The sequence below is a fragment of the Chaetodon auriga genome, chromosome 24, assembly GCF_051107435.1.
Source record: "Chaetodon auriga isolate fChaAug3 chromosome 24, fChaAug3.hap1, whole genome shotgun sequence".
In the NCBI taxonomy this organism is placed as follows: Eukaryota; Metazoa; Chordata; class Actinopteri; order Chaetodontiformes; family Chaetodontidae; genus Chaetodon; species Chaetodon auriga.
The window spans coordinates 12,345,281-12,361,588 of NC_135097.1; the positions used below are offsets into that span (position 1 = coordinate 12,345,281).

At 43.0% G+C, this 16,308-nt stretch overlaps 1 protein-coding gene across 4 annotated transcripts; it reads left to right on the forward strand.

The window, feature by feature from the left end:
* Window positions 1–922: 922 nt before the first annotated feature.
* On the forward strand, window positions 923–12,708 carry paip2b (poly(A) binding protein interacting protein 2B). 4 transcript variants are annotated; one of them, XR_013076634.1, is made up of 5 exons: window positions 923–1,188; window positions 9,004–9,170; window positions 10,281–10,463; window positions 10,588–12,338; window positions 12,449–12,708. XR_013076634.1 is itself a non-coding variant. In XM_076724805.1 (4 exons), exons 2-4 carry the CDS (start codon window positions 9,015–9,017, stop codon window positions 10,642–10,644), a joined length of 396 nt encoding a protein of 131 aa, XP_076580920.1. In that variant the 5' UTR covers window positions 923–1,188; window positions 9,004–9,014; the 3' UTR covers window positions 10,645–12,708. The 4 variants fall into 4 exon arrangements, 2 of the variants coding, with proteins under 2 accessions (XP_076580920.1, XP_076580919.1); XR_013076633.1 differs by lacking the exon at window positions 923–1,188 and adding an exon at window positions 3,977–4,137; XM_076724805.1 differs by having other exon boundaries at window positions 10,588–12,708.
* The last annotated feature ends 3,600 nt before the right edge of the window (window positions 12,709–16,308 follow it).

A 16,308-nucleotide genomic window follows, 5' to 3' on the forward strand; every position in this document is an offset into this window, starting at 1 on the left:
CTATTTATTCTCCTGGCCTCTGCTTCTGCAGTGTGTGTCTTCAGGCGGGTAGCCAGAGCTGTGAGTCTTTGCTTGGCAGTCTCTAGTGCCTCTGCTAAGAACAGTTGGTGATAGTTCCTGGGAGTCCCTTTCTTCCCCACACCTTTCTCTCCATGTAGCCTTGATCTTGGCCTCTAGCCTCCTTCTCAATGGGGGGTATTGCTCCTTGTGGCTGTTCATGCTGTTCATCTTACAGCCGAGCATCTCTAGAATCACTGTTGCTGTGTTGTACATCAGCTGATTGGTCTCCGTTCGTAGTGCTGCATTCACATCTTCAAGCAGACTTTCAGAGAGTACTTTAACTGGTCGCCAAAAGTCAGTAGCGTTGTATTGTTGATACTGTCCTTAAACCGACCACTTTTAGGACGACAATAGTATACTTGGGTAGCCTAGAAAGAGTTTCAGATGATTTACAACTCACGTTTATTTCGTTGCTGTGAAGGTATTTTAAAAATCCTTCAAGACAATAAAAATGAATATTCCTCTTTCTGGAAAACAGGTTTGGCTCGAAAGTAAGGGTGGGAGATGGGGCCCAAGCTGAGGATCTCCCCGCCCCTGAACAGCCACTGGTTACACTCACATATCATTTTTTTTCATCTACTGTACTTCTACTTTCCTCTTATCCTCTCGCTTTCTCGGCCCTAATTAGCCTTAACAAACACACAACTGCAGCCTCGTCTGCTAAAGGAGGGTCAGACCTACTTACTGCAGCCACGTTGTCAAATATTAACTGCTGAAATTGATTACAAAAAAAAGGGCAACAAGAAAAATGGGTTATGTTTTGTTTACCTACGTGAATTGAGAGGTGGGGTGGGGCGTTCCGTCGTCTGGACCAATAGAATCCCTAGGAACACTTGACTGACGTAGATTCCAACCAATGGTTGGAGTGTGCAGCTGGACAAACGCTTCACGACACAACGTTTTTCCCCCCTCGACGTCGAGCCAAAGAAACAGTGGATTTCTCCGTTTTTACGCCAATAACGCAAGCGAACTGACGAAAGGGACTCGTTTGATTCGCGAACTGGAGATTTCTTTGGAGAATTTCTTTGCAGTGTGTGTTTTCTTGTTACATACGGGACCGGAACAAGCAGCCCCCCTCCCTTCGACAGCTGGTTTGCGGATTCCCCCCTATTTGCGCTTGAAGTTGTGGTGAGTGTTGTTATTGGTGGAGAAGCTAGCTGTTTGCTACAAAAGAGAAAGGAAGACAGAAAGAAGGAGCGGCAATAAAAACTAACTGTCAATAGTGTCAATTAAAAGATACTTAACTTATGTTATTTTCTGTGTAAGAGCCTTTTTCGTAATAATTTCAACAGTTACATGGCGAGCTTTACTTACTATGTTGTACCACTTAAGGTTTCACATGTAAGTCTGACAAGATGGAAAACTATTATGAAAAGGTGGTAAAACAACTTAAAAGTGTTCTCGTACGTTAGAAATAGTTGTATAGTGGTAGAGTACATCATTGGAGTACTGTCAATTGCATGAACATTTGCAATCTTCAAAAGTAGGATCTTTATCTTTACTTGGATCAGTAATATGAAGGATAGTGTAGGCTACTCGACACACGCTGATTCGAACAACAGACTTTGCTGTTAAAAAGCTTGTTCTTCATCATTACAGTCACTTCGTCCTCCTCATAAAAGTCAGGTTAAGTGTAATTTGTTAGGTTTTCTGTTATTAATAGACAGAAATACTTTTATTTCCGAAGCCACGCAGGCATTTGTGTTTTGGTAAAGAGTGTAGCGGTGGTGTGGTGGCGCTTGAGAGATGTTTGTTCACATGCTGCATTCAAGTACCCGTTATGAGCCCCGAGTTTTGAAAGTCAACGTTACTGTGACGTGTAACGCTGAAACGAGTAAATTCACGAATTTATTAGTTCCTATTTTTTTTTCCCTTATGACCCTATCGACCTGTTTTCTTGCTAAATTATGGCCTTGGAGTAACATATGTCCTTGAGCTGTTAACATCTTAACCAAAACGGATGTTACCTTGTGAGATTATTGCACTTAAATCGTTTTGAAATGGGCAAAGTGATCCAGCATTTAAAATAAGTAAGCAAAGTTGTGTGAAAATCTGTATGAATTAAGAATAATCTATGTTGACTTTGTTTACTACTCTCCTAAATAGTTCTTACATCACATTTATTGTGTGACCCACTGGGGGCCCCTAACCCCCACACTGGGAGCCACCAAGTTAGTGGATTCAAAGGGAATTTATTGTCAAAATTTTGGTGATTGATTTATTGTTAAAGTCATTTTAACATTAAAATGCAAAGCAGTAAGTGGCTCTGGCTGTCACATATGAGGATATGCTTCTAGACAAATTAGTGTTTGGGGTTTTTTGGCTGTTGGTTGGACAGATTGTGATGGGCATTTTTCACTGCTTTGTGACTTTTTAAAAACAGGGAATCATACATAATCATACATAATAATATAACATCATTACAATCAGACCTACCTTCATGAAGGCTATAATGTTCATCTTTTTGGTGAAACTGCTTCAGAGAGGAGTTGATTCAAGTTTATGGCCATTTTGGAGGATGTAGTTTGTGATGCTGTTATAATATATGATGTGTATGAGAGGTGTTTCTCATATTCAGTCTACCCTCATTGATATAAACATGGTGCACTAAGTAAAATAACATTATAGCTTATCCTCTCTGATTGTAAGGACTAATGACATGGACAACTTCTCACCACAGAAGAAAGAAACAGAACATCTATTACAGACTACGACACTTCAAGCCTGGTGATGTTTATTTGTGTTGTGAAATTTGTTCTTGATAGAACAACAACAAATAACTACCGATGTTTGGTCCTTCACTTCATCAGGGGGAGAAAATGGCTTTTTTTCATCAGAATGGACAGCAGAGGAAAGAGGGTCAATGATTTAAAGTGTTTTTCTGCTGAGAGCACATAAAAGCTGGATCATTTTCAATCTTGGATCCATCATTCAATCACATGCTATTAGCCTCTGGGGGGAATAGGAATGGAAATACTGTGTTGGGATATAACCATCTGGTTGCATATCCGGGCCATGTCTGTTTCTGTGCATCACTGCAAATATTTTCTGCACAATAAACAACCATCAGTTGTTTCTGTCTGCACTTTGGTCGGTTAGTCTTATTTGCTCTGCACATGCGCTCTCCTTCTGCATACCGACATACTAATATTTTTGGAAATGCTGTTCATCCTTCAAATGGAAATCAGCATGTTCTCAATATTGTTGCTTGCCAATTTTCAGGTGAATTCAGACATCCGAATTAGGGCAGATGGATGTGGTTGAAACCACTATCACAGTATCAGTAGTATTGATCAGCATTTTCCAATATCTGTATACTTGATCAAAATATGTACATGTATATCACATATCGAATAATCAAACTGTTGTTTAAGGCAATGAACTGTTTGCCACTGTTTTTGAATTACATGAGACCAAACTCCTAATGCTGTATCTGTAAAAAAAAAAGCTTCAATAGCAAATTTACTCAAAACTGAATCAACAGTGTAGTGATTTATCAAGCAAAGATGGCAATGTTCTTTTGTTCCAGCCACACAAATGTGATTTTCTGCCTTATTATGTTTTATGTAATTGTAAACATAACAAGTTGGAGGTTTGATATTTTGGCTTTATTTGTGATAGTAACAGCTGGAGAGTGACAGGGAATTCAGGGGAAAGAGAGTGGATGACAGACATACAGTAAGGGAGTCCAACCTGGGCTGCTGCACTAAGTACCCAGCCTTGACGCATGTTACACGGTCTACCAGGTTAGGTACCGTGGTGCCCAGCATCACAAGGTGTTGTCATGAGTTGTGGTAAATTGTGACAGACATTTTTCACAATTTCGCATCATATTCACGTGAAAGTGGGATTCCACATTTCGGATAGTACGCCAATGCAGCACCGAACCACGTGACCGCCCCAGCTTTCTAACGTTAGCAAGGTGGCTAACAGGATTTAGCTAACTTGAGCTGCGTTGCATCGCAGCAGAGAGTAATCCCCACTGGAGAATCGACGAGCACGCAGTCTTCGCTGTGTACTTGCAATAACTTTGTGTAACGTTACACTTTAAAGCGAACAGCGAGAGCACAATGCCAGGTAACTGAAACCCTTAAAACCTTGAATTCTGGCCGTTCGTCTCGTGTGTGTAAAGCGGTGGTAATGGCTTGTTTTGTTGACCTGCTTCACTAACGCTGCCATGCTGTAGCAGCGTGCTAGCTGATAGCAGAGCAGCCGACTTTGTTTAGCCTCAAGCATCCAAACGGGAATGGAGCTTGACCTCGGCGCATTGTTTATGTGTTGTAATGGCCGACCGTGTATGTTTTATTCGGTGCTTTGTGTGCGTTTAAGCCGTTTTCACGCAAACCCATATTGCGACTTTGATGAAAATGAGTGTTTTCAGCCCTCAAGCTCTCTACCCTTTGTTGTTGCTGGGATAGCGTTCACCTTAGGCCCGCTCATTGACAGCACGGCGATGTGCATCTGTAGCTTACCACCGTAAACTAGCCACTTAGCTATACCTCGGCTAACACCGTCCAATCCATTTACCAACTTCCCAGGTAGGCCTGGACACCTGGGTTAGCTCTCCGAAGGCGTTAGCAGGCTATAAGCCACTACGACACAGCTCCTGTTACATCCAGCACACAGACTGTCACATTACATAAGCTGTTATGTAGCGCTTTATTCTGTTCATGTCAAACCGTCTTTTACACGCCGTCCATGGATTCACTCTAACGTATTTTAGCTTTCCTCTGGTCCATACTGCTTGTCGCTCCGCGGATCGGAGCTTTGTTTGAGATTTTATTTTTTTCCCCCCACATGCTGGTACTTTAAGTATCTCGGTGTCTTTAAGAAATCAACAAATACATTAAAACAGACTCCTCAGCAGACCTTTTCACGTGTCGAGTTTAATATTTTGCCCGTTTTAAACATTTTCCTTTTTTTATATTATTTGCACAGACATATTTTTTGTTGCTATTCCGGTCATTTCAGCTGTTTCATAAAGCAGTGAATAAAGAGGCTGAATTAGTTGACTTTGAGGTGATTCTGTTAATATTCTCAGTAACTTACTTTATGGTTACTTTAACATTTAATTGAACAGGCAATTTAATGTTGATTTCTTTGAGTTATGGTCTATAAAACGTCAGTCTGTGTTGGAAAATGGCCAGCACAGTTTCCCTGGTACTGTCAAATTGCTTGTTGTCTTCCTCCAACCATCTACAAATCAAAAATATTTAAGGTACACTGAAAGAGCAAAATCTTCCTTTCTTGTAATGTTAATCTCTAGATTTTTGGCATTTTTTGTTATTTAAATGTCTGAAATGATTTAAGCTTTTGCAGATCTTAGTTGGTAAAATGGCTTTTCTCAGAGCCCAATGTGTTGTTTCAAATGTCTTTGTCAGACTGACCTTCCAAAACGCCAAAATGCTGATTTTACAGTTCCACAAAAGCTGCTGGAACCAGTGAAGGTTTGTCTCAGCTTGATAAATGACTTACAGGATTGGTAGATTACTGAAATAGTTGTCACATGCTTTGATAGTGAACTTCGGGATTGCTTTCCTCCCCTTTAACAGAAGCCCAACTCCAATTTCAATTAATGTAATTTAAGATAGGAAAATGTAGGATTACTGATAAGGATTAGCAATGAAGGAATACATAATCAAAGCAGCAAAACAGACCTTCATTATTGGCTTTCAACAAGAGGGAGGCTTCATTTGAGCCTGGAAATTCTACATACGGTGGTGATGTGGAGGTTAGTCATCAGGAGCATCCAGTCAGAACGAGTTGACGTCATCTACAACTGGAATACAGCTCGAAGTCTTTCAGATCCCAACATACGGCGACTGACCCAGACCTGGAGCTCAATTATTAGCAATTTTTTAAATTTTCCTCTTAATGTTGATGTTTTCTGTGTAGTCCAGTGGCAGGGCAGCGTTGCTTTCTTTCCACTGTTTATCTTTCGACCTCATCTAATCTGATTGAATCACATTCTGCTCGCAGGCATGGACGATGCTCGGCTCCGCTAACTAAATATTACATGGTGACCAACACGTGGTTATGCAACATGAGCATGTTAAGTGCTACATGCAGTACATAATGGCACAGTGCTCGCTGTCTCCACTTTTCCTTATTCTTGCTGGATCAACCATCAGGCGCTCGTGTGTTGCCTGAATAGAGGCATGATCACAGTGATTCTTAACAACTGCTAGATGCTGACCTTTACGCCTGAGATTCACATGATACTCTTTAGCTTTAAGGATTGTTTTTCTCGCCGGTTAGTCTGTTGGTTCTTTTTTGAATTAAATAGTTTTTTGTTTAATCTATAGAACATCAAAAACTTGTGATAATTGCCAAACAGACCCAAGGCAATATATTTAAGTTGCTTGTTTTGTTGAACCACCCGTCCAAAACCCAGTGATGGTCAATTTAAAATGATACGAAATAGAGAAAAGGAGCAAGTCCTCGAATTTGAGAGGCTGGAACCAGAAATGTGTTTGGTATTTTTGCTTAATAAATGACTTGAACAGTCACTTAAGCTCAATGCACGTCTTAATCTTGTTGATGAACTTCACTGTTGTCTGCTTTGTTCGCTCTTACTTCCAGGTCTGATGTATGGAATTAAACACACCTTAAGTGTTTGGTGAACTTTTCTAATTGATGTTCAAAGTCTGCGTTGTTCTGTGACACTTTATAGCCTCCAGTAAAAATTAATTTGAACACAGTGGCACAGTCTCACACGCCAGGCTTCGAACACTGAACGTACTGGCGCTTTGCTCAGCTAGTGCAGAGCTGAATGTAGGCCTGTCGTATTCTCCTGCAGAAGGTCCTTTCTTACCCCTTCACTCTCTCCTGCCCTGATTATTATTTGCCTCCGTAGCTAACATCCTGTGTAAATCTGTGCACTGCATAATTAGATAGCTTTATCATTGACCATAGAGACTCCAGCTTTGAGCCAGGCTGACACACCTCCTCTCAGTCTACTAACCTACTTAGATTACACATGTTTGTTTGAACTCCTCTGAAGGACACCGTGTTCATACTGTCACTGCGTACAGTGAACAGCTATCCGTCTTAGGGTCACACTGCGCTCATGTGTTTGTTACATGTGGACAGCAGGTAAAGGCGTCAAGGTAGTATTATGTCCTGTATGTGGGAATTGCGCGGGTGCAGCTGCTGGGAGTTTAAGGAAAGTCGGCCCTCGCAAGTCAAACATTGCAATGGTGTGTCTGCATCTGGCTGACCCTGGGGCTGTGGGCACGGCTCAGTTGAGATCATCTTTTCTCTCTGTCTCTCTCTCTCTCTCTCTCTTTTTTTCTCTCTCCGCTGCGAGGCTGCAGTTGAGTCATGACAAGTCTGTTGGAGCTGGCTGGCAGTCTGAGGATTATGTCATTATACTGGGCATTTATCATGAGAGCAGGAGTTCAGTGTCACCCAAGTACGGATGCACAATCCTGTATGGTTACTTTTTTCATTATTAAGTGTAGTATACTTCCGATATGGTAGTTTTGATGGTATTATTCTTGTTGGAACATCTACTCTCTGTGTGCAAGGTTTACCCGTGTGGCAGAATGGTATTTTACCACTCAGTGTAAGAAAAATGGTGCAAAGGTTGGAGAAGAAGTGTGACAAGATGGAAGTTCTCACATGAAGCTGGGAGATGAAGCTGGCTCTTTGTACTGAGACGTCTGACGACCAGGTTTGCTTTCAGCGCAGCGTCACTCAGCGTTTTTCCTGTCATGAAAGCCGTAGGTCGTAGCAGCAGAAAGTACAAGATGAAATGTGCCGAAAGTACAGAATATCCCTAAATAACATAAGTGCTCTCTAAAATTACTGCCTAAGCAATCGGCACATAAAGCTCAACATCAAAAGTACTAATTTAACGGCAGCGTGGCCAGAATGCCAGTGAGGCATCTGTGCTGAAGCCAAACATTGATTCTTTTTCTTTTTTCACTCTTTTTTCCATCTTTTTAATCAACCTCAGCCACCTGAAAGCAGCAGGACAGATGTGCATGTCACACCTGCAGTGTCTGCATTGCAACATGCAGCAGCATTATGCAAGATGACTCACTGACATGCTGTTTAACTTTAACGGTTTTCTAACTTGTGCTTTTCTTTTGACATTTCCTGGTTTCCTTGCCATAGATTTAAAGCTTACTTGACTCCATTGTTTTGCTCCTCACACCGAAACTTAACTTTGTCTGGAAGTGGGTGAGCTGACAGTGTTGCTGTATTTTCTCTTTTTATAAGCACAGGCCAAGTTAACACCCTGGACGTTTGTTTGCCTGTGAGTGTTGCTGCGTCTCTTCATGATGTCAGTCCGGGTCTCTGGGTTCTCCCAGCTAATAATAACGCACCGTAGCCTTTTAGCGTAGTGCTGCAGTTCACCAAGCTGAAAAACTATTGATTGCGGTCGTAAAATGTCAACGGCTATTAAGCCTTCAGACTCATTTGGGTATTTGCAGTGAGACCATTTTTAGATATCACAGAGCGGTTTTGGAGACCGGGATCAGTCCCAGCTGCTGTTGCTGTTTTCAGCCTGTTTCTTATTCAGATGATGAGATAGGGAAAATTGTTCTTTGGTGGTTTTATTGTTTATGAGCTGTGAGGCTCGACGAACACTTTTCTACCCGTGGGAGCAGTTCTCCAGCTGTAGCTACAATGTATTTGAGATGCTGCTAATTTGTTCAATTTGGATCCCGGGCCGCGACGTTGGAGCCTCGATTCAGACGAGATCATGGGAAGTTAACAGCCAATAAGACCCAGCTGGGCGCTAATGAACAGGAGGAGTCAAAGTTATGGCGTTTCAAGGAAGAAAATGAAGTTTGCATGGTCTTTGATTTGGTTTTTGGGAAGTCAGTTGTGTGTCAAGTTTTGAGCTAAAGTTTAATGACAAGTTTTTGCGTTCCTGTTTTTGCATCTTGACCAGTTTTCTAACTATTATTATGCAACCGTCTTCTCGTGCAGAGCCGGCTGAGATGAGTGGTCCGGAGGTGGCCAAGACACCGGGAGGAGGAGCTCCAGGCAAGGAGGGGAAGGAGCCAGTGGCCAATGGGCACGCAGGAGAGGGCAATGACGCCAACCCATTCGCTGAGTACATGTGGATGGAGAATGAGGAGGAGTATAACAGACAGGTGTGTGCTCATACTCAATGCCTTATACACATAATACTTTAATTCTTATAGTTCAACAGATTTTAGGGACACAGTATCCTGCCAAAAAGTGAAACTCTGACTCAGCTTGAGCTGCAACGCAATGCAACATCACCCGCCTGTGTCGGCCAATCAAGGATATGTTGAAGGTCTATTAGAAAGTGTGTCTCCATTACATGGTTTGTCCACCAGGGAGCACTGACATGTTTTATTTTGCACCGTTAAATGTCCCACTGGGTCCATATGTAGGACACAGTTCTGTAAAAGAACGCATGTAACAGATCTTTATTTTGTGTTTTTTAGAAAAATGATAGCAGCAAATAAGTAGTTGTTTCGTTTTTAAACCTTAAATGTCTGTATCTGCCTTTAAATCCAGCATCGGTCAGGGTATTTTTAAAAGCCTGTCCCATTGGACTGTAACCTGCTCTAGAGTGGTCAGTCTAAAAAGCCTTCAAACTCTTGTTACTGACTGAAGTTGGGCCAGTTTAAGTATTTTTATGGCCACTCTATGCCTTTACCTGAGAGTGGAGAGGTTGGGGGACTGTTTACAACAAAGGTCCCCAGCCAGAGCTGAACTGGGGAGGCTGCTGTTCATGCTTGGTGCCCCAGGGCCCCCCTCCCTGGATCTCCTCAGCAGTACCTGCAGCAGCATGCCCACACCAACACGGCTTCTTTCATTTTTATTAAGGCAGAGCTAGCCAGGTGTTAAAAATCTATGGCGATGTTAAGGTCTGTGCTTTCCTGCATCAGATTGTTTTTTGCTCGGTTGGTCCTTCATTCCTCACTCGTCCGTTCTTTTTCTACCTTTTGGATTTGAGGTTATTTGGACCAAATCTTAATCACTTGAGCTTTTTTTTTCCCTTTTTTTTTTCTTTTTTTCAAATCAATCTCGTTCCAGTATTCAGTGCCCCTTTGAGCTCTCTGTATCTCTCCCCCTCAAGTCTTTTTCTCTTGCTTGCCTGGATGAGTCATGTGTTTTAATGCCCCCAATTACTGAGATTTCACTTGTCAAGCAGGTAGGTGGAGGGGTCTTGCCTGTCCCCCTGCGCCTCGTCATTCATCTCTCACTTTCTTCCCCTCATCATCTCCCAGGTGGAAGAGGAGCTGTTGGAGCAGGAGTTCTTGGAGCGCTGCTTCCAGGAAATGCTGGAGGAGGAGGACCAGGACTGGTTCATCCCTTCGCGTGACCTCAACAACCAGGGTGTGGGGCAGCTGCAGCAGCAGCTGAACGGCCTGTCCGTCAACGATCACCACAGCAACCTGGAGGAAGTGGCGGTGAGTCAGAGATGCGTCTGATTTCACAACAGATTGTTTTTTTTAAGCTCTGTTGGAAATGGATCATGATGTTTTGGTTAAAATGAGCATGTTTTTACTCTTTTTACTTTGTGTTTTCCTGCAGAGGAAGAGCATCTTGAATCCTGAAGCGAAGGAGTTCGTCCCGGGGAAGAAATACTAGGAGTCCCCCTCACCCCCATGGAGCCTCCACACACACACACAAACATACTAACACACACACACATACACACACCAGTCCTCACGTATTCTCAGAGACTCTGGCGGCCACGACCGCGCACACACTGATTCTCACACACGCTTATACACACATGTACACACTTGAAGTCAGTGGCGTGCTGGCAGGCCCAGTTGGGGGGTGGGGGGATTTCTTTTTCTTTTCTTGTTTCTTTAATCTTTTTTTTTTTTTTCCTGTTTGTTTCTTGTAAACTGAGGGACATGGGGAACAGGGGTGGGGGGTGGGTGTAATACCAGCACTGCCCTACTGCGGGCGCTAGCTCATCATTGCATTTCAGATGACATTGTTGACATTTAGGGTACGCAGATCTCATTGATGTCCCCTTGGAACATAGGCAGCTACCAAGAAGTGACGCCAGGACGAAACTTTAATACCAAAAGTTATCTTTAAAAATCCCTTCACAGACTTGTTAATTTGTGATTTGAAAAACATCAGCAATAGGTTGAGGGTTTCCACGACAGGGTAGAAAGCGACTAACGTTTCAGGGGACTTGATGGGTGTCTGCCGCTGCTCTGTAGAGTCACCACGGTCAGTCATACCCGCTAACGTTTGCTCCTGTGACGCCACAAGCTCCCTGTGACATCACAGATCTTGCTCATCTAGAAATGCGGGTTCTTATTTCTATCTGCAGTGGCTCCGTTCCAAACCAAATACAGACCCCCCCTCCCTCCCCGCACGCTTGTTTTTGAAGTGATCTTAACAGACATGGACAGGTGTAATCATGGATATGAAATTATTTTCCCAATTTATGTGGAAGTCCATGTTTATGTTTTGTCCAGCTTAGTAAAACAAGGGAGTGAGTTTCTCAGTCACACATCAAGTTGAGTTTAGCAAGAAGAAATGTTACTATAGAGGGAAAGTCGGAGCTTTTTGAACCTTTAAAAAAAAAAAACATCATCGGCATTTTTTTGTTCGGCTGCATACTTAAGTTCAATTTGGATTCATTGGGTGTAGTGAACAACCTTGTTACAGGGGAGTATTTGGTCTGGAACTGTGCCACTGTCTCTCTCTGCTGAACAACGTGGCTTGTCCAGCATCAGATCAAGTGTCCATATCCAAATCAGGTTTTCAAATAGCCTCTCCTCCTCTCTTTTCTTTTTTTATTTTTTCCTTCATGTTTTGAGGATGAGGCATTTTGTGTCTCTACTGGGTACAGTAACCTGTGGTGTCCATTCAGTCCTGTCTGCAGGAGGAAACGCAAGGAGACAGTGTTGTCATGGCCAATCAGAATAAAGCAGTATGGATCATGTGGCTGACAGCGTCGCCTCCTTGTGCTTCTTCTCTTTGTAGGTTGGCTTCTTTTGGGGAAGTTCTTCGTTTTAACCATAGATCTGTGTTGTGGTCTTTCCCGAGGCATCGCCCCTCAATGCAAGACTAATCTCCGTTAAGTCGTGAGCCAATAGGAAGAAGTTGTATATGTGAAGATGCTTTTCCGGAAACCCAGATTCTTATCAACAGCTATCATGAATCACGTCTGTTTTTCTAGTTCTCAGCCATCTTGGCTTGAAAATGCAGAGGCAGTGTTGTCGTAAGGGAAAATCATGTGAACTCAGCAGTAATCTTCTTAATGCCCTGTTTATTTGTGGTATTAATAATGTCTCATGTATTTGACTGTATTTGTGTTAAGGAAACACTTGGGTACTTGTACTTCATTGGAGTGTCTGACAGGTGAAAGCACTTTGTTACATCCATGCAGCTTTTCCAGTTTTCAGCCTCACTGGTACTCAAGTGTTTTTCTTAAAGCGCGCAGCAGAAACACGGTTAAAGTGGAACTTCCTCGCACAGTGTTGGACCACAGCTGTGGAATGGCACCCTGGTGAAGCCAATAGGAATGTCCGCCAGGTGGATTGTACAACATGAAATCATTTTTGGTGATTTTGTTTAGATGAATTAGATGACAAGCCGTTAAGAGGTCCAGAAGACACAGAGTATGAATTTCAATACAAATAAAAATAATGAAAAAAGACAAATAAAGATGTTAAAGACAAATGCCCTGTGTTAGTCTTTTATTACGTTTTGGAAATGTATATTAATCTTTTTTTGCGTACTTGAGCTCTTGCACACCCATCCTTACTCCCTTGTCATCAAGCTTAGTTTCCTCATTGCACGGGCAAATGCTCCAGAGATCTAAGTATACAATAAATAGGCACATAGAAAGCAGGAAGCAGTGGTTTAGTGATATTCTAGGACACCAAAATGACATGGACCTCTTCAGCCGGAGGTGCCAACACGCACATTTTACCTATGCAAAGTTAAACATTAGCCACTTTTATCTCGTGTTATCAGTGTTGTGCTACTTTCCCATCGTGGATGAGGAGAGGGTGGAACAGGTGGCGCCTCAGAGAAAGAGGAAGCGGGAGGAAAGCTCAGTGGACTGGTGTGGCACTGACCTCCCAAAATGAGACGCCTCAGACTGTAAACACCTGTGTTAGCAATTAAGAACTGGTAAAGTGAGAGACGTTCACCCCGGTGGCACCACATTTGGCTGCAAACCACCCCAGTGTGCAGAGGCAGAGATGTGACCTTTAAGGTCATCATAGCAGATTCTCTCCTCAGCAAAGAACAGGACTGATTTCATACAGCCAGAGAAATATTAATTTCCTCCAATAATAAATAATAAAAAAACAGCAACCAGAGAAAGGTCTTATTTTCTTCATATTTTCACAGCGCCCTGCTCAGCGTGTTGACATAGAAATGTAGGCTGCAACTGAATCTCTGGCAACAGCCGTGTGGTCACAGCACAGATTTGAAACAGCGTTGAGCCACGTTGGACTCTCAGTGTTTTGGTGCGGTTATGAGCAGTCAAGAAACAGTCAGTTCTGATATTTACGTGCTAATCTGAAGAGTGCAATTAAGGCGGAAAGATGAGCTCTGTCTGTAGCCAAAGCCACTGGCTGCCAGTGGGCGCGTCCTTTGCTGTGGCTTTGGTTGTATTTATTGGTGTGGCTGTGGCACTAGCTGTAGCTACATGGTTACTGCTATGACAGTGATTTGTGTCAGGCTGACTGCTCTTTACAGCAGCTGTGACACTGGCACCCAAAGCCAGACACTCCCATTCTTCACCGCAATGCTAACTCAACCATGTCAGCTCACAGCTGGCATGTAGATTAGTTAGAGTTACACATGAGTAATCGGTGCACCACAGCCTTGCTAATCATTGCAGCCACAGTAACAACCATCGCCATAATCACAGTGAAGGCAAAGTCTCGAGTCCATTGTCTAATCACAGCTAGCTACAGCCACAGCAGCACCTGTATAATTAGCCTCCACTAGTTAGCTTAACATTAGCCTTAATGCTGCAGACTTGTGGTGGAGTTACCTTTCATGACCAAGTCAACATTTTCTACTGTAGTAAACTCAATACTGACACATCGTATTTCACTACATTTCTTAGATTTGTTTTTATTAAGGTGCACACAATCCAGGCACTTGTGGATGCGACTCACTTTCCCATTTTCAGACCATGTTACCACTGGAAAAGCTGTTTTTGTCTTTGATTCAATATACGATAATATGGTTGAAAATGTGTTAAGATAAACTTGAGAGCTTCATCTAATGATTGTTTAACTTTTTCTAACAGTGAGGGGACCATTCTACATGATGAGTACTTTGACTTTTGATGTACTAAGCACAGTTTTTTGATAATACTAATACTCTACTTAGGTATTATTTTGAATGCAGAACTTTTACTTGCAGAAGTAAAGAATCTGAGTACTTCTTCCACCACTGCACTGCCGCATGTGCATTTAAAGCTCTTTCCAGCAGGAGGATGACAACAGGCGCACACACTTTACTGTCTCCTTTGGGTGCCCGCCAGCAGATGGTTTACCGCTGTGTTATGACTCATCCGCAGCTCCTGTGTCCTGAGGCAAGATAAGTGAGAATTACAGACACGAGCCTTGACCGCTGCCTCAGTTAGGAAGTGTTTTTCATATGTGGCAACTCTCTCTGCCTGAAATGAGTGGGTGGCTGGACGAAGAAACGGCACTTTAAACTGGTTCATGTCTGATGTGTATTGAAACAAAATTTGAGGCTCAGAGAGAAGGATGAAATATCTGTTGATGATGAGGAGGATGGTGGTGAAAGTCACTCTTTTGGATCTTAGGCTGGACCCACTAGGAGGAGACACACAAGGTTATAAGAGACAAAGATACAAGACCATAAAAAAGCCAATGGACAAGACTAGAGTTGAGTGATTGTCTCACACACACACACACACGCACACACGCACGGTCGTCCTCTCTACCCTCTCCTTACCGCAGCGGTGTAGTTCTCTTGATACTCTGTCAACCATGGCTTCTTGCTGGGCTCTCTGCAGTAGACAGTCGGCTGCACATGGGCCAGAGATACCACGCTGCCACGAGGGAAGGTTTGCATGTTAAAGCAACCGCGATCAGGGCGCTCAGTTTCCCACGCACAGCTGAGAGGAAGGAAAAGAGATGCACACAGAAGGATGTGTAGCAAGAAACTGAAAGAATTGTGAAAAAATGTGCTTACCAACTGCACCGCCTGGAAGCAGGCTGAAGGAAGATGCTGTTTTTCAGTTCGATAGCTGGTCTCAAGCCCCTGGGATAGTTGTTATCCCAGATTTCAGCATCTAATCACAAGTGCGAATTAACAAAGCACATTCAGTCAAATACTGCACTGAAGTACAGTGCACTTCCATCTTCATAGCTATTGTGAACATGTAAGCATGCTGATGTTAGCATTCAGAGCTGCTAGCATGGCCATACACACGTACCATACACACCATACATACTGACAATCAAACAACCCAGCTAACTTTCTTTAATGTGACTGTGGAAAGATATTAGTTAAAGGTTATGCATCATGGGACAAGTGTGTCTGACTCTGTGTTTCTGTGTGTGACAGAGTTTTTTTTTTTTTTTTTTTTTTTTACCTATGACCGTGATGATTGGACCGGAGATCACAGGAAGATGTAACAGGTGCTGCATCCTGGCTTCTCTGCACACAGATCTAAGGAAATTGTCACAGCAGGCCGGACCCACACACGGTGACAACACAATCTCACCTAAAAGTGCACAAATATAGAACAGGTTTATGAAATAACATGTGGGTATCTACTGCAAGAACCTGCAGTTTGAATGCTTTTGAAACAATAGCAGACTGAAAAAATGGAGAATTAAACTGTGAAAGGATCTGTGGACTGTGCCAAGAGTGGTTTAACAGGTTTTCTTGCTGAAATTTGTGGCTTAAGTGAAAAATGACGAGAGGAATCGGATTACTCCTGAAGCAAAAAACAGCCATCTTACCTTCCTCAAAGAGAACATCAATCTTCTGCTGCGCCTCATCTTCTGCCTCCTGCTGCCCCAACACATTAGCTATCCATAGAGGAAAATGGATGGATTATCAGTACAGGGGCCAGCTTTGTGTGTGTGTGTGTGTGTGTGTGTGTGTGTGTATGAGTATGAGTGTATTTCAGAGAAACAGAACGAACTCCTCACCCTCTCCACCAAAAACACAGCCCAGCTGACCTTTCTCCTGCTCGCCAAGTAAAGGCCCAGTTTCCCTGGCACCTCCCACTTCCTGTGTCCTGGCCCCTGTCAGAATGGAGCCAACAACCCCAAA